Source organism: Platalea leucorodia, assembly GCF_965183815.1.
Source record: "Platalea leucorodia genome assembly, chromosome: 1".
In the NCBI taxonomy this organism is placed as follows: domain Eukaryota; kingdom Metazoa; phylum Chordata; class Aves; order Pelecaniformes; family Threskiornithidae; genus Platalea; species Platalea leucorodia.
In genome coordinates, this window is record NC_138823.1 from 121,591,365 (window position 1) to 121,617,785 (window position 26,421).

General features: G+C 39.5%; 1 protein-coding gene across 1 annotated transcript in view; it reads right to left on the reverse strand.

Annotated features, from left to right (window-relative positions):
• LOC309598644 (collagen alpha-4(VI) chain-like) overlaps nt 1-26,421 on the reverse strand; it is a gene marked incomplete at both ends in the record, with an annotated part of 61,517 nt that overhangs the window by 14,888 nt on the left and 20,208 nt on the right. Inside the window, 19 exon segments of the mRNA XM_082329397.1 lie at nt 591-641; nt 1,081-1,143; nt 3,279-3,341; nt 4,015-4,077; nt 4,692-4,754; nt 6,720-6,755; nt 7,728-7,781; nt 8,902-8,967; nt 10,052-10,114; nt 10,355-10,408; nt 10,643-10,687; nt 13,215-13,241; nt 13,723-13,794; nt 16,116-16,169; nt 17,613-17,705; nt 17,801-17,946; nt 18,540-18,618; nt 21,680-22,029; nt 25,766-26,341. Of these exon segments, the coding sequence (XP_082185523.1) occupies nt 591-641; nt 1,081-1,143; nt 3,279-3,341; nt 4,015-4,077; nt 4,692-4,754; nt 6,720-6,755; nt 7,728-7,781; nt 8,902-8,967; nt 10,052-10,114; nt 10,355-10,408; nt 10,643-10,687; nt 13,215-13,241; nt 13,723-13,794; nt 16,116-16,169; nt 17,613-17,705; nt 17,801-17,946; nt 18,540-18,618; nt 21,680-22,029; nt 25,766-26,341 (2,018 nt within the window).

Genomic DNA, 26,421 nt, shown 5'->3' on the forward strand with positions numbered 1-26,421 from the left:
TTCTTATTTGAGCTGGATTCTTGTATGTTTTTCGAGAAGTGGGCATTTCACTGCTATTTTTCCAGGGCTGTGAAGGGAATGATAAGAATTTCTAGATATGTAGCAAACCAGAGGTTAATCCTCAGATCTTACTGCTGACCATAGGAGCACAAGGACGAATATTTCACATTAAAACAGTGATGATGGTTGGAAAGCGTCACCCTCACCTTGGTAGTCAAGGAATCCCTCCTCGGAAAGAAGAAAAAATTAAGAGAGTCCAAGGTGGCTGGCCCACCAATATTTGCCAACAAGAGTGGCTAGTCAAGCAGACTGAAGTGGGGAGAAAACACTGTGTACTCCAGAAGTACAATCCCCCATACATACATACATACACGCATCAAGGGAAAGAGTAAGACAGAGTAGTTCTCAAAAGAATATCCTATTGCAGAATTTCTCACAAGGTTGGCTGTGGGAAGGCTAAGCCTCTTACTGAACCTCAGAAATGCACTGTGGCCATGTCTTACATTTTTTTTGAATTGAATATGGATGATCATGTTTGATTTGACACTGCAGAATGAAGACTGTGAGAAATCCTGACTCTAAGCACTCACCTTTGCTCCTTTGCTCCCTTCAGGACCATAGGCATCTCTGCCATCCATGCCCTGCACAGGTTGAATATATCATGAGTTAGCTTTTAATAGAAAATTAGATTCTCGTCCAATTCCATTTTGGAATAAAGACCTCCTATTACAATGAGGTGCCCAGGCTGTTAAGACTGATGAAGTAGGGCAAGCTACCACAACAGCCTAAAAGCAGTAGCAAATGGTGGGAAAAATCTGTAGAGAGAAAACAAGGATTAAGGCCACAGCTCAGCTCCACTGTGTGCCCTACCTCTAGCGTATTCTCTCTCTCCTAGAGAACTTGAGGGGCAAGATATCCTCTCTAGCCCACAAGGAATCTGGTGTCATTAAGGAAACAGAGAATGAAATGTGGCATAACTTAATTGTATCAAATAAAGAAAATAGAAGGGAATGAACTGTACTGATTCAGATGGGTGGGTATTAAACTACAGGGGCCCTGAACTAGGGCAGAAAGACTCACAGGCATGCCTCTCTGTCCAGCTGGTCCCGCTGGGCCCTTCTCTCCAGGGTCACCAGGTTCACCCTGTTATAATTGAAACATAAAAGGCATTAGTTTGCCTCATTCAGGAGAATTCTTCTTTTTGTAATATAAACTTGTCTGCTAGAATGAAGTGTGCTTATACATTTTACAGACTACTTGATGCCAGCTGAAAGCATTTCATTACAGACCATGTTCCATGGAAGGTTCCCTGCGGGTGGAACTGGAAAGTACTTGGCAAATCAGAACATCCTGAGCATTCATGCAGTCAAACCCCAAAGACTGTCATTCAATAAAACTCCCATTGTTATACAGAATTACCAGTGAAAAGAGTGTTTTCTGGAAAAAGTTAAATTAGTGGTAGCAGGACATGGCCTGAAATTCTACCAGCCTGAAGCATCTGTTGATAGCAGACAATATTTCTCAGGCAGGCTGTCTGCACTGTGCTCTTAGTTCTCTTTCCTTCAGTTCCTTTCTTGGTTTTCACTTTCTTAATGAGCTTTTTCTAACAAGAACCTCAATATTAAACTCCCACTCTACTCAGCGCTTGTCAGGCCACACCTGGAATACTGTGTACAGTTCTGGTCCCCGTTATACAAAAAAGATGTGGGCAGGCTGGAGGGGGTCCAGAGAAGGGCCACCAAGATGGTCAAGGGTCTGGGAAGCCTGCCCTATGAGGATAGGCTGAGAGAGCTGGGCTTGTTCAGCCTTGAGAAAAGGAGGCTTAGAGGTGATCTCATCACCATGTAGTACTAGCACTTAAAGGGGAGCTACAAAGAAGATGGAGACTCCCTTTTTACAAGGAGTCACATGGTGAGGACTAAGGGTAATGGGTACAAGTTACGTCCAGGGAGATTACGACTGGACACGAGAGGAAAATTTTTCACAATGAGAACAGTCAATCATTGGAATAATCTCCCCAGGGAAGTTGGTTGACTCCACTACGCTGAACACGTTTAAGACTCAGCTGGACATGGTGCCGGGCCATCTCATCTAGACTGTGCAAATTCTTGCCTATAAAGATTGGACCAGATGATCCTTGAGGTCCCTTCCAACCTGGTATTCTATGATTCTATGAACAGCACAAAACCAGACTGAGAAAATGGAATGTATGGTGGATTAAATCCCTATGTTTCCTCCTAATTAGTGTCACTGTTTCACTGCATGTTTTCACCCAGTGACTCTTCTCATAGTAGCACTTTGACCTTCTGATACCTCTCTGTCACTGAATGTAATAATACACTGAATATACTAACCCTTCAAAGAGACTGAAAGGCTTAGCTAACTGGTATTATTTATGCCTTTTAGATCCAGAGATGCAACAACAGCTAAAGTGAGTTATTTTTATTTAATAAAGTAAGTCTCTCATATCAACACACATTAACGAAAGGAAAGTAAGGGATAACATTTATTATACGTGAACCATGATGTGGACCACCTCTTAGAATAAGCCTTTCTGTTTAACCTCATGTTGATTCAGTTCTTCTCACCACATTCATTCCTGTATAATAGACATCGTAACAGTCAAGGTTCCTTGAACTGGTTAGGAATCTTTAGAACAAAAGGATTAAAATAAGCAGCTATGCTTCACTGAACGTGGAAATTCAGATTGGACACTAGGAAAAGGTTGTTAGCTGAGAGGGTAGTCGGTCACTGGAACAGGCTCCGCAGGGAAGCAGTCATGGCACCAAGCCTGCCAGAGTTCAAGGAGCATCTGGACGACACTCTTAGTCACACAGTTTAGTTTTAGGCAGTCCTGTGAGAAGCAGGGAGTTGGACTCGATGATCCTTATGGGTCCCTTCCAACTTGAGATATGCTATGATTAAGTGGTACATATTTTCAATGGATTGGACAGATTCTAGGAATCATAAAACAAGCTCAAGGGTCAGCACTGCCATATCCCTACTGCATTTTGTGAGAAGCCAGGCCCCACCGAGAACCATGACCACAACAGCAGTCATTGCAACACTAAAAACGTCTTAGTATAGCTCTGACACCCTTAAGATTACCTTGATCACATCACTTGCCTTCCCATGCAATCTAAAAATGTCTATAAAACTTAACATTCTTCACGTGTTCCATAGGAACAACACAAGTGTTAGTTCATGCTTCTTCAGTCAGATTCTTGAATGAATGATGCTGTTACATTGCTGCAATTAGGTACCTTAAAAATCTTTACCTTTGCTCCTCTTGCACCTAACTTCCCAACAGAGCCAGGTGAACCTGGGGCCCCCAGACTAGCCTGTAATCAGAAGTATCAGTTAAAAGGCGCACAATGAAGACTCAAGGGCTCATTGCACTCAAGGATTCATTGCCACTTGAAATTATTACAGAATCAGTGTAAGTATTAGCACATTAACAGGCTTTTGAGGACCACAGTAAGAGTTACTGGTCAAGCTATCATTCCAGTTATTTCCTGTTTTCTGTACAACTGCTTTAAAATTCTCACAATGTTATTAAGTATGACATGAATGTTATTTTCTATCTACATAGATACCTAGTGAATACATGCATATGTGCACAAACAATATGAATATATATATACACACATACAAATGGGTGTGTAAGCATGAGCATCATTACATGCCTGAAGCAAATGCCCAAGGCTGACAGAGTAGGACATTCCAGTCCTGAGTTACACTGGTGTAATTCTAGAATAAGAACTCGCAATATCAACAGTATCACACAAGTGAGAAGATCAGCAGGCAGCACTCAATAGTTACAACCTCATTATACCCTAGCTTAAATCTCACAGTCCATACTTTAATGAAACCACTGACGATTACCTAACTACTGAAAAATCCTCAATTTCTTCTTTCTGTAAGTTTTTTAAAAACTCTTTATAAAGAATAATATCAACACTGAGAATGAAAAGCACTAATGTGTATAACAGGAATATATTATTTAAAGCTAACCAGCGGGCCTGGCATGCCTTGTGGTCCTGGAGGTCCTCTGATCCCTTGTAGTCCTCTTGGGCCCTGATGTAAAAAAGCAATTGAAAACAAAGTCAGTTCAATGTTGATAGCCTTTCAATGAAGATCAGATTGCTGCAATGACCAGAATCCAACTGCCTGTTTCACAAGCCTTACTGCATAGGTGAAACTTCAAAATTCAATATTTCTCTTCAAAATGAATCCATCAAGCAAACTTTTAAAACACAGAGCTTTCCTCATTGGTTTTGTGAACCAGTATATCGTTTTCATCACTTCAATGCGCCCTGGATATACAGTACATTCAAAAATGAAATAGATTTTATGTACTTATTGCCAGCAGCTTCTAATGAATTAATTTTGAAGACATCTGCTTGATAATATTCTGTAAGCTAGAGATGTGTTGGTTAAATTACTTACATCTGATATTCACTTTCCTCTTTTGATTTCACTAGAAGCCGCACCCACATAAACCAAAAGAGAAACTTGCCACATTTAATTCCTCAGGGTTACAGACACGATTTTCCAGGGAAAAATCTTTCTCATAATATTCATTAGTCAAAGTAAACAAAGCATTCCAAAAGAAAACGAAAAGATCAAGACTGACAATTCATCTTCTCCATAGCTAACATTAAAAACAACTCAGAAGTTCTTTTAGCTACCTGTGGGCCTGGAAGACCAGAGTCTCCTGGGTAACCTGCTTCCCCCAGATCTCCTCGCTCACCCTGCCAGAACAAAAACAACAAAAAAGCAACCAAACCAAACAAATTAACCTCTGTCATGTGTGCATTAACAGATAATTTCATATCTGCACAGAGTATCAGTTGACAGAACGTTTTTCAATGCTCCCAAGCAGCTTTCAAGCAGCTTCAAATTCCTGCTGAAGAAAACTCAATTAAAAAGCAAAAGAGTTGAGTAGCTTTTTTTTGTCGTTTAGGGTGTGTGATGAATATAAGAGCTGCAGCACAAGAGGTCAGTTCTATCTGCTTTGCATTTTGCTAAGTACATTTTACACCACGGTCTCAGCAATAGCTCTGCATTACCCTTGTCCTTGTCCACTGCAGAGACCATGAGAAGTCATAAAGCCAGGGCCACATGGGCAGATCACCTTCACCCTTATCCATGGAGAACTATTCTGAGGGGGAAATATGACTTCACAATTCATCCTAGAATTAGATGTCTTTATACTCCCCATCTTGGCAAGGGAGGAGGTTTCTGGAATTTTCCAGATGTTTGTGGAAAGAAAATCCTGAGGAAAACTGCATTCAAAAGGCTGTACTTACACTCTCCAACATAGGAATGAAATGAAAGATAACAATAGCAAAAAAAAAAAAAAAAAGCACACATTTGAGCAAGCTTACTTGTAGCCAGAGTAACAATACTGTAACACAGAACATCAGTTACTAGACTGATACCAGGCCTATGCCAGCTGTAAAAAAATCAAATAGAAATAGATTTCCACAAAAATCCCTTTGACTGCAATGAAAATGGACAGATTTCTTAGGAACACTCTACTAGAATCCAAAACCTATAGAAAGTTTTCAGCTATTTAAATTAACTTTGAATGAAACCCAGAAGGGTGGTTGTTCTTTTCTTCTTTCATTTCCCCCCCTTTTCCTTTTCCTCTCTCTCATGCCTTCCTTTAGTTTATTCTCCTTTCCATCTTTTTTGCTTTGCTTTCAGAACACAGACTGCAGTGTTATTCTTGTCTGTGACAAACACCTCTCTGAGGCTATACCACACCTTCTGTTCCTTCTGCCCGCTGACTACTGACTGTAAAGAATGGCTACCTGTGCTGCTTTTTTTTTTTTAAACTATTTCAAAAAGTTAGTCTCCCTTTTATCACAAAAAGCAATGGATAATTTGAACTAGAAGTCCTGGAAAAACTGTCCTTTTCAGGATATGGTGAAAAGCAGTGTGTTCATGCTGACTGCAAGGGAAGTTAACTTGTTGGCGAGGGTGTTAGTTCAGTGCCTTTTATTAACAGCTAAACCCAGTACAAGTCCTTAGGCATTAGCTGGGTGAATTCTGGCTCACGAGAAGGATTTTCCATGAGAGGATCTTTCTGGAATGATCAGCCAGCACGCACTGGGGTTGACCTATTCCTTATGTCCTATACATGCATTTAAATTACACTATATTCTCTTAGATATCTACTTGGGAAATTAAATTGTTTTCAAAATCTTGATTCTTTTATATGCTTTGAGCCAATTTTCACAGCTGCAGTTAACACTGTTATGTTTATGTTCTAGTAAAGCATCATTTAGACCCTGCCTTAATTTTGTCTCTGCTGCATATGCGCGTCATGCATATATCTGTGTGCAAGCAGCAAAGGAGGAAAAAACTACAGACTTTTGGCCTTATGCTGCAGGAATGCAGCCTGACTACGCATTCCCGTCATCTTTAGCAATGGTCTCTTCTCTACTTATGTTCCCACATTAGCCTTAATAATAAAAGTAACTGTCCTTTTATTTCAATGAAACCTCCTTTCCAATTCTAAATCCTTCAAGTCAGCAGGGCCTCTGGTACATCCACCTGAGATCCAAAGGCTGCCTTGGCTTGAAATAGACTTTTGATTGTTAAACACTTGTGTCTTGGATCACACTGAAATTTCTCCCTTAAGAGGAGCAAACGCTGAGGCTGAACATGTAACTGCACACAGACAGGCAGCAGCAGTGTCAGCCACTCACCTTTATACCCGGAGGGCCTCTTTGACCTGCTGCGCCCTAGGAAGAAGAGGCATGAGAGATTACATCCAGAACACTGAGCAATACGTGAAACAACAGCTTATAATAAAATACATTATACATACAATCAAATCCAATACAGCTTATAGAAAACAGAGATTATTTCCAAAGAAAGGTTTAAGGTAAATATGAGAAAAGAGTGGATTTGGGACAAATTCTTCTTACACAAGTAAGCCTTATGAAAAAAAAAAAAAAGGGCTTTAGACCCTTAGTGAGTGCAGAGGGAAGGCATCTCAACAAAATTCTGGAAAACACCTTCCCGGTCAGCTGCCCCTTGGCTAAATTAAAAAGAACAAGAGCCCTCTTCTCTTCCCTCTGAGCTAAGAGGTCTGCACCACTTTCTGCCGCACGCTGCGCAGCAGCACTAGTCAATGTTACTGTTAAACCTCACATCACTAGAGGCCTTTAGGATGTTTCTGCAGTCTGACTAAGGACTGATCATCATTCCAGACTTTGGCATTAGGCACCTGACAGATTGGAAGAGGTGCTGTCATAAGTTCCAGTCTCCAGTGGATTAAAAAGAGCAGCTCGGCTGACAGTGAGTTTTTATACATAGGCTTGAACAAGCATAAGGAACTTGCAGTCACAGGGAGGAAGAAGGAATAGATTTATCTATGGTGAAATTATGAAGCAATTAAGGTTCATAGAAAAGGTTGCATTGAGTTTAAGGCTTGTGACTTCACATGAATTTGACCAGAAATTAACAGGACAACAAATTCCTGATTTTAAAAAAAAAAAAAAAAAACACCACACACTGCAATACACATAAGCTATTAAATTTGAAGCCAAATATGTTTCACTATGAAAATTTTAAAAGATTTTTTGTTCCCTCTCATTGCAGGAGTTTTAAGTGTGGGATAAAAGGAAGAAGCAAAAAATTGGTTTTCTCAATGGGAACCCCATTCTATCTTGTACCAGTCACTTCCACCTTATATTGATTACTATTCTTACATCAGGGCCAGCATCACCCTGCTCTCCTTGGAGTCCATGTGGTCCTGGGTCTCCCTGCAAAACAAAGTAATGAGCAAGCTCTTTAAATATTCTTTTTTTTTGTACTTACACATTCTTCTTTATTCGTTCCTTCTTTGTTTCTCAAGTAATTTAATTGCAATCAGTTCTATCATACTAAATGCTGATTCTTGTTTTCTGCAAATCATTTACAATCAAAAATTATAAACCAGAGAGATCATGCTTGCTTTGGATTTCCAATCCATCAGTTACTAACAGCTGATACTTGGTCAAGGCTTTTGTGAAATAATTTTTGTTGACTTCAGTCTTTCAGCTGGACTTCTTAGGATGAGAAAGTTTGATGAGGTTTGTTTCCAAAAAGTCATCAAAACAGAATTATTCTCCAAAGAGTGACCCTCACAGTTTTTCTATTGCTTTCAGCACACTCCACAGACATACATGCATACAGACATGTCTGAACATGTGCACACAACCCTACTTGTTCAGATAGAATCAAACTTCTAAAACAGTGGATTTTTCTCACATGTTGCTAGTTCTCACCCTCTTAAGCTTTCATCCACCATCACTTATATACTACTGTTCAGCTACTTATCATCTTTGCTTATTCTTTCCAAACAAAGTGAGACAGTAAAATGGGCTGTGCTTTTCTGTTACGTTTCTTTTCTTGCAGTATTGCTCAAACACCTCATAAAAATTCAGGTATCACTATATAAGCACATATTCCATCTCTTTTCTAGATAAACTCCATTTTGACCTGTATCCACCACCCTGAGGAAACAGCAGTTACACATTAAAATGAGTACAGCCTGTTGATACCCAACGTATTTTTCCCAGCATGGTTTTTAACAGTATCCTTATAATCCATTACTAGGTGACTCCCAGGTTGGTGATGTAAATTTGTGATAGAATAATATATTTATACTAAATCTATACCTTCCCTTAGCTCTATATTATGAGAATATTTCCATAATCTTTGTTAGCCTTTTTAACTTTTTTTTTCTTTTTTACAGTATCTAGCACTTCTCAAAGCTTTCTGTGTTGCAGACATACACTAAAGGCAAAATACAAAATAAAAGAGCTGTTTAGCCACTGCACAGCCAATGGAACTTAGCAATTATGCAAATCCTCTCTCTGTAATATAGAGCTACTTGCTTACCTGCTGTGCTAGGTTTCCCTTTTCACCCTTAGGACCAGGAACATTATTGCTAGCCCCAGGATCTCCCTGGAAAAGTTAAGCAGAAAGCTCAGCATTTTCACTGACCACACCTTTATTACTCTGATTACAGAGGCAGGATATGGAAATAAGATTAATGAGATTTGTCATTGCAGCCAACAAGAAATACAAAGGCTATTTTAAATGAACATGCTTGTAAGAACACTATATAGGCAGTTCTGCAAAGTCCACATGTTTCTTTTGCAGAGGTGAAAAGAAATACTACTAATGGGCTACAAATTAAACTCTGAAAATGTAAAGCTCTTCTGGTTGTTTGGGTATAGTTAATTGAGTTCAGATCATAACTAGTTAGTGAGTTTCAGATGGGGTTCCACTAGAATGGAGTTCCACTTAACCACTTAACACTAGACACAGGTGAAATCCTGATCTCTCAAAGAGGCAAGTTACCATTACACCTGTTTTTTGTTGGTTTTTGGTTGGTTGGTTGGTTGGTTTGCTTTTGTTTGGGTTTGTTGTTGTTTTTTTTTTTTTTTTTAATAAGCATTAGAAGACAGGAGTCAACACTATATTTGACTGTTTGGAACAAAGGTCTTTGAAATATGTGTGAGAAGACTTAAAGTTGTGATACAAGAAGTGTGGTGTCTCCACTGAAATTTTAGTCCTCAGGGACCGCATTTATATAGGGCTCTGGAGCATGCAAGGAAAAAAAATGTCAGCATGAAGAAGTAACTTGTCTTTGCATCATTATAAATTGCTAACCAAAAGTCAGTGCACAGGGTTTTCAAGTGATCCAGAAATTCCTCTGTAGGGTGGGAACCACCAGGGAGGACTAAGTAACTCCAAAAGGAGTTATGTTGCCCATGGTAAAAACAAACAAATAAATAAAACAAAAATGCAAGGAACAAGCAGGAGATCTGAGGCCTAAACACATGCTTCCAAGTAACATACCAAAACACATCAGTTCATCTGCATCTAAAGAGTTCAGGACTCCTGGAATAGGCCCTACTTCTTGCAGAGTACTGCACCATCTAGGACTGTGAAAAACTCTTCAAATCAGATATTTCAGGCAGCTCCATCACAAAATCCAGGCACAAATCAGTGCAACCTAACAAAAATGAAGGAATACACTTACATGATCTCCTCTTAGACCAGATTCTCCTCGTTCACCTGGTTCTCCTCTGGGGCCTTTTCTGCCCTAAATTCATAAAAAGAGCGCAAGTAATTCAGGTACAGGTAGAAATCTGTGGTAGAGAAAGGCCAGATAAGAGAACACAGATCTATTTAAGTCAATGGAGCTACACTGATTTACAGCAGGAGCCACATCATATTAGAGAACAGGCAGCTATTAAAAACAACTCACAGGCATTACAGATAGCATTACACTTCGGAAAGATGTTTCCATAAAATTTAAACATTGCTATAAAGGATACTTCACCCGTTTTCCTGTGTTGCCTTTCTCTCCAGAAGGTCCAGGAAATCCATGTTCTCCCTAGACTCACAAAGGGGGAAGAAAGAAGAAAAAAATAATGGTTGTTCTTTCTGATAAATGTGGTTCCCAAATTTTGTCTGGCAGAATCCAACTTCAATCAGATATGCCACTCTAAACGTTAAACAACAGAATTTCTGTTCAGATTTAAAGCCCATTCAAAGGCACAAAAATCTGTACTTTTGAACCCTGAGGTAGGTGTCTTTAATTGCACTGCACATTTAAAGTAATGATTACCTGCTCTCCATCAGTGCCATCAAATCCACTCTCACCATGTTCACCCTGTAGCAACAAGCAAAGAAAACCCTATTAGCATTAGTCCACTTGCCTCTTTCAGAAAAGGAAGAAGTGTTTACCCTGCTTTTGGAAACTTGAAAAAGAATAGTAGTTTTCAATGGCTAGCAAGAATAATTAAGAATAATAATTATAAATAGGAATTAATTCAGATTTTTAATGAATTAACTTTTTAAAAATTCATAGTTAAGAACACTTAGTAAGAATAATGGTTATTAAAACTATAGATCTTCCTCAGGATTTAAATTCTGCTTTTCCATCTGTTTTCAAATCTTTTTCCCAACTGCAGCACCTTTAAAATCTAGATATATTCCAAAATATAACTACTAGTATCTAATCTAACACACTGATAATCTTGTAATTCTGGTGTCAACCATCATATGTGTTTGTATTGTGTTGTTTGGTTTTTGTTTTGTTTTGTCTATTTTTTTTTTTTTTTAAATAATTTCATATTGTGAATAGTGTATTGAAAAGCTAGAAAGAATAACCATGATAAAAACAATTATGGAAGACTGATCTTAGGCTTTAGGACTTGTTAAAGAAACTTCATTACTGTTTCAGCAATGTGATGCTTGCTACATAAACAGCAGTCACATTCCCATTCAAACACACACTGCTCTTCTCTTCCCTTTGTCAGCAAAAACAAATCACCATATTGCAACCATTTATGGAAGCCATTTTCTCACAAAACACCCATCCCAGCCTTGGGGAGTTTGTGATGTTAACTTGTTGTTCAGATGAAGAGTGAGGCTTCTGAACAGAGTTATCACTGTGAGAACCTTATTTCATTTATGTATGCTCCACAATGTTTCAGACCTAGCCAAATAACACACACAATTTTTAAGGGATATTTTGAAGTGCTTCTTCCATCTTTCTTTACTAGGATAAAAATGGAGGAATTAACTGTGATGTTTTTATTTGTAGTAAGAAATGAACTTAGCAGAGACCACTACCCTAAAAGCCGAAAGGATATTCAACAAATCACTGAAAGTGGCACAATAACATGTTGTAAATGCTAGTTAAACCAACTGGAGTCTCACTCTGATAGAGACTAGAGATACAACTGCTTTGTAGGTTTTGATGCTAAACTGACTTTGCAAAACCACTTAGTTAAAAGTTCCTGAGGAAAATTTTCATTCATTTATAACAGTTCTGTATGTACTACAAGAAACATTAGCTGGCTGTACATTTTGGTAAGATTAATATGTCACAAACAAGAATTTCTTGAATAAGTACTCCAGAAAAATTTTGAGCGCTAAGTAAGCAATCATGACTTTTATTCAAGTCTTAATTTTTCCCTCACTCATTTTCTACCTCAGAAAACCTGAATCAAACTTCATAGTATTAAATATTCAGTATTCCCCTTTTTTCCTCCAAATAGCTGTACTAAAATGCCTTGCAGACTTCAACAAACTGCCTCAACCTTACTAAGTTAGCAGTATTGAATCGGATTTTATGTGCTGAAAGTTTCATATTTTTAGTTAAAATAAAATTGGTGGATGTAACGGCACAACATAATGAAGACATTTACATATTCATTGGATTTCAGTAGAGTTTGTGCTCCTGATAAGTCCTACTGTACAATTCAACTTGGACAAATCAAAATCATCAGCAAGCACTCTCCCTCTTCTATAATCATATGTTTCAGATATTTAAAGGAGGACAAATTACGTTAGGGAAAAGAGTAGAAAAAGAAGGAAAACACAAGGGAGGATTAAAAAAGTCAGTAGAGAGCAGTACTTTAAATAGAACTGAGGTATCAGAAACACACTCTGAACTTTCTCACAGGTACAGCTGCTCAGGTTTGGAAGAAAGTATCTTCTGAGTCTTTGAGGCCCCTAAATCTTTTCTAGGAGTGGTTTTGTATCAAAGCACTCAATACAATTTGAATTCCATTTTAATTGCTCTAGCTTGGAAACTAATATTGCTAAATAATAATAAACTAATTATAGATCATTGTCTTTCAGGCTTCACATTTTATTAATGAATTGGTGACAACACCTATGTTTAAAAGGTTAAATAAGCAGAGTTGCAAGACCAGTGGATGACAAAAACAGCTGAAGAGAAGTTTGGATACTGAAAAAGTGTCAATAATGATTCAGTGAAAATGCTGTCCAAATGTGCAATAAATATTAGTCACAATTTTTTCCCCCCTTTCTGCTCTGCTTCCTCAACAATTAGAATATGAGATTCAGCTGAGCAGAATCACCACCTTGAAAGATTAAAATAGCCAGTAAATAAATTCCTTTCCTGTCAATTAGACTAAATCAACTATGACTGCAACCACGCTAAAAATACAATACAAGTAAGACTGCTGTTTTTTAATAATGTGATAGCTAACAGCTCACACTTAAATCCATTCTTATACAACCATAGCAAAAGTACATTAAATGCTCTGAAGTTTTTACGCTGTTTCCCTTCCTTGTTGATATTTTCATCTTACAAGGTAACATGAACTTGAAAGGAAGCAGAACACTGTTCTCAAAGAAAACTGATCACACATGAAAACACATACCTGACTTCCTCTATAGCCTCTGGCCCCCTGAAATTCAAAATAAACATAGATGAAGTTTGGTGAAAGTATTTTTGTTGAGCTTGAGAAGCAGGGCACAATAGCTTGCTGTGCAGAGGCATGCTGGGCTCAGTATTCATAGTAGTCCCTACTGTAAAACCCCCTACTGCCACATATGGGATTGACCCGTTCCCTGTGGGAAGACAGTACAGCCTTCATTTTCATTCCCGTTCTGTAAAGCTTTATAGTTTTACCTAAGGCCGGTCTGGAGTTGGTCGTGGAAAAGTCACAGGCAAGTTGCTGAGTCAGCAAACTCCTTAGCCATTTGACCGTGCTTCAGTTACACAAAGTAGCCTCTCAAAAGGAGACAGCAAAAATTGTCTGCTATTCTTACAGCTGGGTCTTACTGTCCATCCATGCTTCAAGATGACAGCACAGGGATTTGTCCTCAGTACAGGAAACAGGTTTGTGGGAAACAAAATTACGAAACACTTCAAAGTGACATACTTGCCTTATGGCCTCTGGCACCTGGACATCCCCTGTCTCCTTGAGTCCCATTGAAACCAACTGGGCCTCTCTCCCCCTAAGAAACAGAAGAGAATGTTCAAACTCATCCATACAATGACGGTTACTGGTTAAGTCATCATATAAGATGAAAGCAAGACAGAATTATATCACCATTTACTGCATTAGGGACACAAATAGAAGTCACCTGGAAATTTTCATACTGGCCATAAGAGAGCAGTCAATTACTAATTTGAGTTGCACTCTGGTTCTCTGCTTTCACTATCATGCCATGTTTTAGACTACACTACCAATCTGACTGAAATCTCTGTACTTGAAAGTAGGCCTTTTGTTGAGTCGTTTTTTAACTGAATATTGAATGCCTTTCCTCTAGTCACTGATCTCTGAAGACTTCTATTCCAGGTTTGTTAGGATGGAAGCTCTAAAAAAGGCTGGAAACAGAAAAGCGTCTCCCAGCAGATCCCCTTAAAATTGCTGTCTAAAAAGGTAAACAATGACAAAAGAAATGAGAACAAACACACAGTAAACATGAGCACTCCTGTACCACCACGCAAAAAAGACAAACTTGAAGAGCCTAAGATCAGAAGAACGACGACCTTTCTCTTTCTTTTCTCCTCTTTAAAGAAAGGCCTCTAAACTAGCAAAAAAGCAACACGGATCACACCCTAGATTAACTTAGACAATGGTGCCACAGAACCACACCACAACATGAAAAAACAGAAGTTTAAGCATTTTGGCCTGGCTGCATTGCCTATGTGAAACATTAAGACTAATTCCTGAGCTGAGTACTACACCATGAAAAACCAAAGCTGTCCAGCATTATCTCCTTAACCTCCTTTCCTTGTGGCATCTTCTGTAGTCTATTATCAGCAGTCTGCTTTCTGCTGTGTATTTACTACATTCAACTGTTTTAGATGCTTCAAATTCTTATCTTGTGGCTGAAAAAAAGTTTAGCCTTTAGCAAGGAAAATTTACAACATGCAAGTCACTTGTAGGCTTCACACGCAGGAGATAGAGAAAGGTTCTGAAAATGTGGACATGACTTCTTCTCATCCTTCCACAGTAAAGAAAAGGAAAACAAAGGGACCAAAAAATTCAGAAACAAGGCTTCTGTAATTTATTTGTTCTAGAAGATTATTCTGGATTCTCAGAGGGTCAAAAATAGAAATCATTTCATACACAAAACCAAATTCAAAAATGTTTTCACCCCTTCATCCCTTCAAAAAAGACAAGATTTAGAATCTTTCAAATCAAAACGCCATGGTGAAAAATCTGGGGCATCCCATTTCAATGTGTTCAAAATGTTTCTCATTTTAAAAAACCCTCAGGGTTTTAATTTTAATTCCTACTTACATCATGTCAGTCACATCTGTGAAAGGATGTGAAAATAGTTCTATTCCTGAGTAAGATAAACATTTTTAAGTCATTCTGGAAATTCCTTACATGGAATTTTATTCTATCGTTCAGCAAATCAGGCCACCTGGAAAAAAATAAATTCTGTGGAAACTGCTCCAGTAGTTACAGCCAGTGATTTCCAAAGAAATTGTAAAACCACCATCACAATGCACTTTCCTGATAATCCCAGATGACAACTGTTCTTTTCCACTACCGCCTTTCTCTGAATAGACAGTTGGCTTGACCCAGGCTGCCTCATCAAAGGCAAATTCCGGCTGACCAATCTACTGTGAGAACTGGAACTACTCCAATGTGGATTTTACAGTTATCTACAGAGATAAATCCTTGGCTGGTTCTTGGTTTGCAGGCTTCTCACCTCTAGTTAGGAGTAATATTCATGTCATGGGTGCAGTGTTGTAAACCTAGTTCTGTGCTTATGGTGCTAAGGAAATTATGTCTTATTCTTTGTGGGACTTTTGTTTGTTTCTAGACAGCAAAAAGAGGAAGAAATACTCCCAGTGGGTTGGGCTTTGGCTTACGCACATTATGTTGAAGTTTATGTCGGGAATAGCACACTGCAAAGGATTTGGAAATCACCAAAACACACTACAAAATTTAGATTTGTTATCCAGTCATAAGATATTCACTCATGCTAAGAAGGAAAGGGATGGCCTTTTCTATAAGAACTATCAGAACAAATCTGGTCTGTCACGAAAAATGAATATATGAGTTAGCCATAAATACGCCACGTAAGACACTGTTGTGTGACTCTTTCTAATTGATTCTTTTTCTGCATTAGAAGTTAATACTAACTATGGTGAGGTGCAGATGCACAGAGAATCATTCAGTATATTTACCTTCAGATACATGGTGCTTAAACACATTTTAGGTTAACATTGATGAGCACTGGGTGAATGAGTAAGTGCAGACAGGTTCAGGCACCAAACAACATCATCTTAGCAGGAAGGAAAAAAGTTTACTTACAATCCCACCTTCCTCACCAGGATGGCCAGGAGATCCTCTGTAACCTGTGCTTCCCTGAAAAACAGGAACTTAAGATAAGTAACACTGTTCTCCAAGCACACTGGGCTCATTTCTATCACATTACTCTGCACATGGAGATAGAAAACATCTCCTGAACATTAGATCTGGTTATGCTGAGGAGGGCAGGCTCCATCAATTACATTTACACAGACACTCTGCACAGTCCTATGTACTCGACATAGCTGTGGGGGAAAAAAAAAAAAAAAAAAACAACGATGTTCAACATAAAATTTCAGTATGTTATTTCAGGCAACTGCCTGATGGGTTAACAAAGCTCATTGGAATATCTGATCACATTAAATATCTTCCTTAGTGATTTGGAAAAGGAAGCATTATACAGTAATGAAATTCTAAGGTGAAATAAAAAAATATAAGGAGTTGAAAACTTGTTAGGACAAAGATATTGCAATACCTTACAAAGAGTTTTAGGAATATTGCAACTTTATCTTTGAAGTGATGCAAACCTCATACGCTCAAGGTCAAAAACTTGAATGGAGAGAAACTAGAACAAATGGAATTTCTAGGAATGAAAATGAACAAAAATGAGACACGAATTTGTGCTGCAAAAAAATGCTTTTACAATTGTAGGCTGGACAACCCAGGCATCATGTCTGTCTGCCTGCAAAACAACTATGTCTACATTCTGAACACTGCTTCGTCTAAGCATGTTAATCTAGACATTTTAGTAAAACAGAAAGGTGTAAGAAAATCAACAAGAGTAATGGAAGAAATCAGTAAATTGGTTAATGAATAAATACTAGAAGACTACACTTTTGCTAAGAGATAACCAAAAATTCATTTAACTGCAACGACATAACTGAAGAGCGTGAACTACAGATATAATTTACTTAGCATGTTACTGGAATAAGTAGAAATAATGGAATGAACAGTAGCCAAATGGAGACTACATATACTGAAAACCTTAATAATGAAGTCCACTAGCATGCTGTAGAAGTGGTGATATCTGTAATACTCAAAAGGCTTAAAACAGACAATATAAATTCTTAAAGGAAATAATGTAAATTAGTACTGTATTGGATCAGAAGAAACTTACAGAAGAGGCTATTTGGAATAACCAGAGGCACAAAAGGATAAGGCTTACACCTAGTGAAGAAGGATTATTTTCTGCTCTCAGCTTGTCAGCTGGAAGTTTCTCATTCACAATAGCTAATAAGCCTCTTGGTTAATCAGACTTAATTTTTTAAATCCCTCTCCATTTTCTGCTGAATCGGTGAAGGAGAGTGCATAATGATTTTTGTATGTACGAAATGATTTTCATTACAAAATTACTTTTGCAACAGGAACATGCAGCAGAGAAATGATCATATTTCATGTTTCTCCTTCATCTGTCCATGCATGCTCTGAAATACTACGAAAAATGAAAACACTTCAAAAAATAAAGCAATTCTTAAGTAATGTCTATCTGAGCTCTCCTACCTTCCTTCCAGGACTTCCCTGGCCACCATGATCACCATTTTCTCCAAGGCATTTACAAACAACCTTACAGCATTTCCTTTCTGCAACACTATCCTAAAAAATTACAAGAAACATTTCATTTATGTATATTAATCATAAAACAAAGACTGACTTTTTCCCCCTTTTGTTTATACCACAGAAGGACTTACAAGATTTCTCTGCAAGATATTTGCAATCTCTGCAAACCCAACACTCAGAGGTTCATTGTATCCAAACCCTCTGCCAAACTCTATTTCCTGAAGTTCAGTCAAGTTCTGTGTATTGTCCAGGCCAACTAACAGAAGTGCATCAAGACCTTCAACGTAAGCATAGATTTAAATTAGTGAATGCCTGAACTTTATTATTTAACCAACATTATCATTGTGAATAACAGCAGTTTTCTAAAAGACTTATATTTCATGGCTTCAACACAGTATGTTAAAAGAAATCAAGCTACTGAGAACAATGTACAAGACAAAAATCCAGACCAGTAATTTTCCAATTAACTTCTCTCCCCAGCTGTCAGACCAGACTGCTACTCAGTGCCCAAACAGAAGTCTAAAACTGGTTTCTCCTGCAGAAGTCAGAGGTGGGTGTAACCTCTGGTGCTGCACTCATCAGTGAGGGGAGCTGCCCTGAATTGCCCCAGCTGCTGGAGCTGGACTCCAGGAACCAGAACCATCCCAGGCCCTCTGCACCCATAGGCATGTTTCTGGCATCATCTGCCAACCAGTGACAAGCCATCGTGTACACTAGTTCACATGGAGAAGCAAACACTCTCCCAGTGACTCCTGAGGAATGCCATGTGAGCATGGGGAGGTAATGTTATGTGGAAAAGTTGCAGTGGGGGAGCAATACATTGGGCCTTCAGCCATAGGAGGCTGAAGCATCAATGCGGTACTATAATACCTTTAAAGCGAAGTGAATCAGCTGCTTTTCTGAGATCTTCCAGCGAATCATCCAGCCCATCTGAAAACACTAAGAGAACCTGTCAGGAAAGGGAGTAATGCCAAGTCAATTGAGACAAGACTAAAAGTTGAGTCATCGTAAAAAGTAGTTTGCACTGAAAACTGGCTATGAGGTGGTCAAATTGCACTACACTGTGGAAGATCTGAAATGTGTGCTGGAAAAAGTGCTGAGAAGCAAGGAGAACAGAACACAAAAGCCTCTCTTCCCTCACAGCACTCCCATTTGAGGGATTTGTCTTGCTGACCAGTTCATAGCATTGCTATTAATTATATCTATCATCATCTTAGTATGCTAGGTGGAAGGCCAATTCTGCTGCAACTTATTCACTGAAGAGCTTTCTCTTGTCAGAAGAGTTCTCCTATATGTGAATGTGGCGAAGAACTTAAAGCAAACAAAAATTTCCCTTTCTGCAAGAGCAGCTCCAGTTGGCTGTTACCTGAGGAAGTGCATCGTCTCTGGGTCCAACCCTCCCTCCCCACAGATGCTTATGTCCCCTTGCCCTTTCCACATTTCCAGGCAGTGCACCACCCTGCTCCACTCTCTGCCATGTTTTTCCTTGTTAAGACATAAGGCTTAGCTCACGTAAGAATGCTAATCCTGAACCTTTGTATTGGCTACATTCCCCCCTTTTCAAGCCAAAGAGCTACAGTTAAGCCTCTTTCAGGGCTGAGGAAAGCACAATTTCTTACAGTTCCCCTCCAAGCTACCAGTCTCTTCCCATTTCTCTCCTCACCTTCCCCCTTCAAACCAGCAGAAGTCCTCTCAGGCCCCACCCATCCAGTGGATTAGGTTTCCCAGAAAGAGGCTGCACAGGTAGACTGTCTCCTGCCCCAACTATCACAACTTTAAGTCTTCCTAAACATTCTGACCAACAAGTGGACAAGCACAGCTAGAGCTCCTTCCCTCCCATCCTTGTTATTGTACATTCCCTATACAATGCACAGCTTCAACCAATGCAAACTCTGCAGAATTACTTCTGTTAAGGCGAATTTTTCTACCGGTGACAAAGGCAAATGAGGTGACTGCCACACCGAACATCCCACTTTGGTGCTAGTGCAGCAAGGAGATCAGAATTTAAGAGCGGGCAGAGTTAACTCTGGTGGTGGAAAATTCCCAAAGATCCAATACAGAGGCACTGGTACTGATTCTACATTTGCTCAAGCAGAGTGTGATACAGTGGAGAGCTGGACCATGGATGGGTAAACACATCACAGAGTGTTAGAAACAACACTAGGCCTGGGCTTGATGCTTTTTTTTGGGTGATCTTTTCATTTTAAAAACATGGGGGGGGGGGGGGGGAAGACAGGAAATGTGGGGTGTTAGCGTGGGCATTATATGTATTTCGAACGTTTTCATTTATATAAAGCTCTTGTTGGAACACATCTGAGTCTTGCTTTGTCAAAAATGGTGGAATTAGGTCCAACGCTTTTGCTGAAGAACAAACAAATAATAAAGAAAAGAAGAAACAAAACCCACAGAGGATCACTATCCCTGATGAGGTTTATATCTAATAAGCTTTACAGAACAAACATGTTATTGCTTAGGATCCTAGGGAGATTAAATTGTGGTTTCATGTGCGTTGTAAAGTCTTGTATTTTCAATTTGCATATAAACAGTATCAGAAAGGAATATTAATCCACTGGTAAAGTGCTGAGATATGCAGCATATTCATTTCTAGTAATAATGCATAAGCAGAAAGAAGCCTTGCTTAACTCTTCAACAGGGATCTAACAGAATTGGCAATTAGGAGAAAAAAAAAGCATTGCTTTTACTTGCATGTCAAACAAGTTCTCTCTACTGAGACCCAAAAGAAGCAAAATCCTATGTGGTCATGTTCCCCGTTCAGAATAAAATGACATTTTAAGAAATCTTTGGAAAAAAAATAGTATTAAATATGCACCAAATTGCAACCTAAATTGGTAAGCCATACCTATGCAAATGCTGTAAAAATATAGAATGTCAACTTTAATCTGAAAGCAGGGAAATTTGTAACAACACAGCTTTCTCACTCCACATCAGATTAAAATTAACATCTTATAAAATTAAAAATAAGGTTCATACGTATTTTGCAAGGGATAACCTGTCCTTCCCTCAGTAGGAAGGTCTTCCTGCAAGGAGACCTTAGTAAGTGATAACATTCAAACAGCTATGACAGGACATGCTCAGTGCTTTACTGAGTCAGTGTCTTATTAAGAATAACCTGTCAGGGCAACGACCCTGAAACACTCCAGTGAGTTCTAACTTTCTTTCACCAAAGTGGAAAGATTCCCCATTCACTTCACAAGAGATTAGGTCAAGCCTTATGCTTCTCCCTTCACCTTATGCTTCTCCCTTCACCTCACATCAAGACGGATGAATAACTGCAGCATTGACAGAAATTTTCCTTATCAGTTATCCATGAGCAGAACTCAGCTTTGTCATTTGAAATTATTTGACAAGTTAACTACACAAATAAACTTCTGTAAACAAATTTCCTGGATGATGTTTTCTGTGACTTCTGCTTAGACCTGTCATTATTCTGGACAGAGATTCAGGATCAGGATTTAGAGTTTCTGAAAGAGAATTGTTTCCACCACTCAAAGTACAAAGACATTCCATGGTAGATACAAGAAGGCTTTCTGTGTGAATACTCATGATCATATGTATTAACCCAAACATTCTGGGTACCGTCTCACTGCAGGAGCGCCTCGGGAATCAGAACTGATATATGCAGTTATATCAGGGAGAATGAAAGAACAGGAGGTTCCATATAAACATAAGGAAACATTTTTTTACCGTGAGGGTGACCACACACTGGCACAGGTTGCCTAGAGAGGTTGCAGAGTCTCCATTCTTGGAGATCGCAAAAGCCATTTGGACATGGTCCTGGGCAGCCTGCTCTAGCTGACCCTCCTTGAGCAGGGGGGTTGGACAAGGTGACCTCCAGAGGTTCCTTCCAACTTTAACCATTCTGTGATTCTGTTTATTGGATTCACCAATTCCTGAACTACCTTTTGTCTCCCTGGAGTACTCAGCATCAGAGTCTGCAAACACCAAACTGCATAATTTTTCCAACACATGCATTCAGACCATTAAGTTACCTTAACTTGAGCAGAGGTCACACTAAAGAACTTCTCCTCAAGTGCCTTTAAGAAGTCTGCATTCAGGTAGGTGTCCACAGTGGTCTGTGCATCTAAGAACTTCTGGATGATCTCTTCATTATAGTCTTCAAAATCAGAGTCAAAGATGAATTGTTTGGTCTGTGCCAATACTTGGAACTTGAATCTAATGTTGACTGGAGAGCCAGCATTACAGCTGGTATTTGGCAGCGATTTCATATGGAGTAAAAGCTTGGGAAAGAACGCTTGCAATTTCTGTTTCAGAAGCACTGTGGATCCTGGCTGCATGTGCCTTGAAATATCAACTGCTATAGAAAGATCTGTGTTGCAATCTGAAAAAAGTAGAAGAAACAGGAAGCTATAAACACACACTATCTGTGATCCTGTCTTTTGTCAGAATCATGGGAGTGGGACAAAATTCAATGTGGTACATTTAAAACCAGAAGTCAGAATCAGTGAGATAGGTTTTCCGTAAACATAAAATACCATCAGCCCACCAGTTTCAGAGGGGCCATGTGAACTTGCAGATACTAAGGACTACATTACTGGACATATGTACATACCCAAACTGCAAAACAGGTCACTGTTCTCCAGCTGTCAAATGTCCTCAAAGGGCCTAATCTTGCAAATGTTTCCGTGAGCTTAGCTACCAACTGAGAATGTGCAACACATATTCCAATTGTAATGAGAAGCTTGATGGCTGACTGTGGTTTATCCCTTTGTCACAAAACCAGATGATACATACAAATGTAGAAAAACAGGCCAAAGAAAAACATGAGAGAAAGAGGCAGCATTGCCTACATGCAATGTCATATATCCACTATGAATAACAGCTGCTCTGAGGGGGTACCTCAGTTATGGAATTGCTTGCATAGCTCCTGATAATAACAGCAAATACTGAGATGTGGTTAATTCCTCCCCCCTTGCCAATCATCTTGCCCTCATCAAGCAGCTAAACCACTTGGCTTATTTATTTTGTACCTTGATTCTTCACATCATGCTGAATTTTATTCTGTGCCACTAGATGCATTATCATCCATTGTTGTACCTCTGCAAGTAAGTCAGAGGCATGCAATTTCATCTCTAAAACAGCACTCCCCCTGATTTTTTTCCTTCTTCACCCACTGACTCTGAAACACTTATCAAACACAATGCTGTTTTCAGTGTTTGCTAGTTTGGGCTAGTTCCTATAAACCATTATTCCATATAAGCTTCATTAGTTTTCTGGGTTTTCCCTCACTCATGAAAAAGATGAATGAGTTCAGCTCTTTAACCAAATAAATGCAGAAATAATTTCAACCAGAGTTGTCATCGTTGTTTCAGTATTTTCACTTGCGGTACAAACTGCCCCCTAGAGGGTAGGATTTGCTGGTAAGCAGCATGAAAATCTTTAAATGTAAAAGGTCATGTTGAATGAGTTTTTATGGCTAAAAAATCCCAACATTCAGGCCTCAGAGCAACATAAGAAACCTATACAGCTTTTCTGTTTAGTCCACAAGAAAATATCCATCTTAAACAGATATATATGTCTGCAGACACACCCCTCAGTCATGCCCCTTAGCCAGGCTGTGAGGCTGCCCATCTGATTTGAAGATTCACAGAACACCTGTGATGCAAAGGCCATCATTAGTGCAGGGAACAGCATTTTTCTATTTGTGAGGGACATTTCTGATTAAACATATCCAATAAATTTTATGTTCATGGAAATTTCTTCCAGTATGTGTTCATGTCCAGCACACACACAGTATGTTTTCATAATGAGTTTTTTGAGATCTGGGTCTTTTTAGCCACATAATTTGGAGGGAGTGTGAAGAGCAACCACAGACTCAGCAGTTTAGCCCCGACAATTGGTCATCCACACTGCCTAGCTCTTAAAACATTCCCTGCCATCTCCCCAGTGTACCAGCAATAGTATCAAAACAGCAGTATTCACTTCTGTGCTACTGTGTTGTGCATAAGAATGTGTAAAACAGCTTCTGGTAGGTACTCTACACTCTGTTGATAATCCGTATTTATTTGCAGGAGTGAACACCTCTGTGTAGCTAACATCTTTTTCTAATCACCTGTTCTCCCACACACATCCACATTGTTAAACTGCCCCATCTTACTGCTGCAAAGGTATCTTTTCCCCCTGTTGACCTTCTGTACCTTGAATGCAGTTTTTTAAATCTGAAAAATCTGGCAGTTTAAGAGAAGGCAACTGGAGAAAGGGGAATTAATAGATTTGTTACAGGAAAGGTCAGTCAATATAGGAGAACAGATGACAGGACAAGGTTAAACAGGCTTCACAGGAAGCTGATCTTTGTTTTACGAGACAAATTTATGCAGAACTTAACAACACATACATGCATTGGTGAGATCAAAGCCAATATGCTTTCCTTAATTTCTCTCTCTCTAAACAGGTGTGCCTGTATATATATCAAGTTTATTGCTGCATCTCCCATTAAATCTCCCCGTTCCCTGTCCATGAAACACCAGGAGGTGCTACTGCATCAGCCATAGTCACGCTGTTCCATAGCAGTGCACCCCCCTTCCACAGCAACCCTCTCCCTCTCTCTCTGCTCTCCTGAACTGGGGGATGCCTTTTCAGCTGGAGGTTTACTCATGGGAGAAAGAGAGAATGGGGGTGCAGAGCTCATACTGAAACAGGCCCAGCTGCTCTCCTCTCTGAAAGCCACCTGAGTAGATATAATTCACACAGAGAGTAGCTTCTGGCTTTAGGAGGGAAGGCTCAGGTCTTCATTTTGGCCCCCAACACCCCAGCAAACACCAGCCAGTTTTGCTGTGTTCAAGAGCCCACAAGCTCAGGGTGTAGGAGAGGCAAAGTTACCTATTTGTTCAGCCGCTGTTACAAAAAGCCTTAGACAAGCAGTGTGGTCATCCTGGTGTTCCTTTCCCACAGTAAATTTTGGTCCCTAAGGGAATGAAACCTGGAGAGCTGGGTAGGAACAGTTTTATGGCATAACAAAGAGAAGAGCATGTATCCAACACATGTAAAACATCACCTATATGGTGAAAACACAGGGGAGACAAGGAGCTCTACAGGACAGTCACAGCCCCTGTAAGGATGGGCACAGAGAGAACTGCTCCAGCACTGTCTCTTCCTGCTATCCCCAATCAATGCCATCCACTTACACCACACAAGGTCCCACTCACCTTCAGCAGAGGAAGAGCTCAGCTTTTTGATTTGTCATTCACGATGTTTTTCTTTTTGCAACTTAACACACACATCTACAGTATTATCTTACTACATAACTGGCAGGAATACATAATTTTAAACAGCAATTTTGTATGTTTTCTGCTTCAGTCTTCCCACATGACAAGGCAACTGATACCGCAGCACCAAGTCGGAATACACACAGATACAAAACCAGCATTTGACATCTGATAAAAGTTGCTACGTTAATCTAAGGCAATACTGAACCTTTATTTTCGATGGGGTTGGGAGCCTCTCAGGCTGTGTGGCATCCAAGCTACTGCTGCCACCAAGAAGATGTAGTAAAAAATACCACCTTTTGTTTCTTACATAGGGAAAGCTTTTGGGTAGCATCTCAGCATTACTGTGGATTTGCTGCTCACACCTTGCCAATACCTCCCACATATCCAAGGATGGATTTTCTTACATCCCCTCTCCGAGACTTAAGTTTTGTCAACAGTTGCTGCTGACAGTTCCACTGAAGCAGTATGGTCAGTTGTAGATGACAGAGTTAGGTTTTTGGAAGGCTCTTTTTTAAATATCACTGAATTGACTGTTTCTCTTTTTTGATTAGGATATCTTGGGCATATCTGCTCTAGCTCCTTTCAGATACTGAGAAGCTATGAATACAAACGCTAGATGTGAAGCACTGTCTTACCTCAGAAGCTATTTACCATAGTAAAGAGTGTAATGGTTCCTGACTGAAGCAAGGTGCAAGTCTAGAAAGTTGCAAGACTGAGTAACCTGAGCAGTATTCTTTGGTAAAACAGTTGCATTGCTGTCCAGCTAGCTCAGGTACTTTTATCAGGGACTGCATGAAGCCATGTTGATATTCGCCATTACACACCCAACAAAACATTTATATTACTTACCCTGGCTAGGAAGATCTTTGGATTCACAGACCTGATTAACAATACTCCTCTCGATGGTTTTCAGTGCATTGAAGTTTTCCACTGTGAACACTCTCCTTGCATCACCAGCTATTAAAAGCAGCTCAAAGGAGTTTATAATCCCTATGCCAACTGCAAAGACATGGATCCCATCACTTCTCAAAGCCATTGCTGCATCCTTCACCTTGTCAGCAGAGTACCCGCCTGTAATCACTACAAGGTTCTGTGAGACTCCTTGACTCTTGCGGCCTCCATTGGCAGGCTGAAAAAGGCTCTGGACAAGGCTCAGCCCTTTGCCAATGAACGCAGAGGACTGCAGTTGCTTGATTCTGTTGATCTGTTCCTTTATCATGGTGTCAGTATAGAACTCATTAAGAGAAAATTCTTTCTGGGGCTCTTGGCTGTACTGGACTACTCCAACATGTACTTTGTCCCTAGAAATAACAAAGCTGTCCACAACTTTCAACATGAAGGTCTTCATGACAGAAAAGTTAGTTTTTGATATGCTTTCTGATCCGTCTATCAGGAATACCAGATCTGCCACCTGACTGCTGCAAACTTAGGGAAAAAGCAGAGGGGGAAAACAAACAAACAGAAAAAAAAAATACTAGTGAGGAAGATAACCTTGGCAGTGTTTA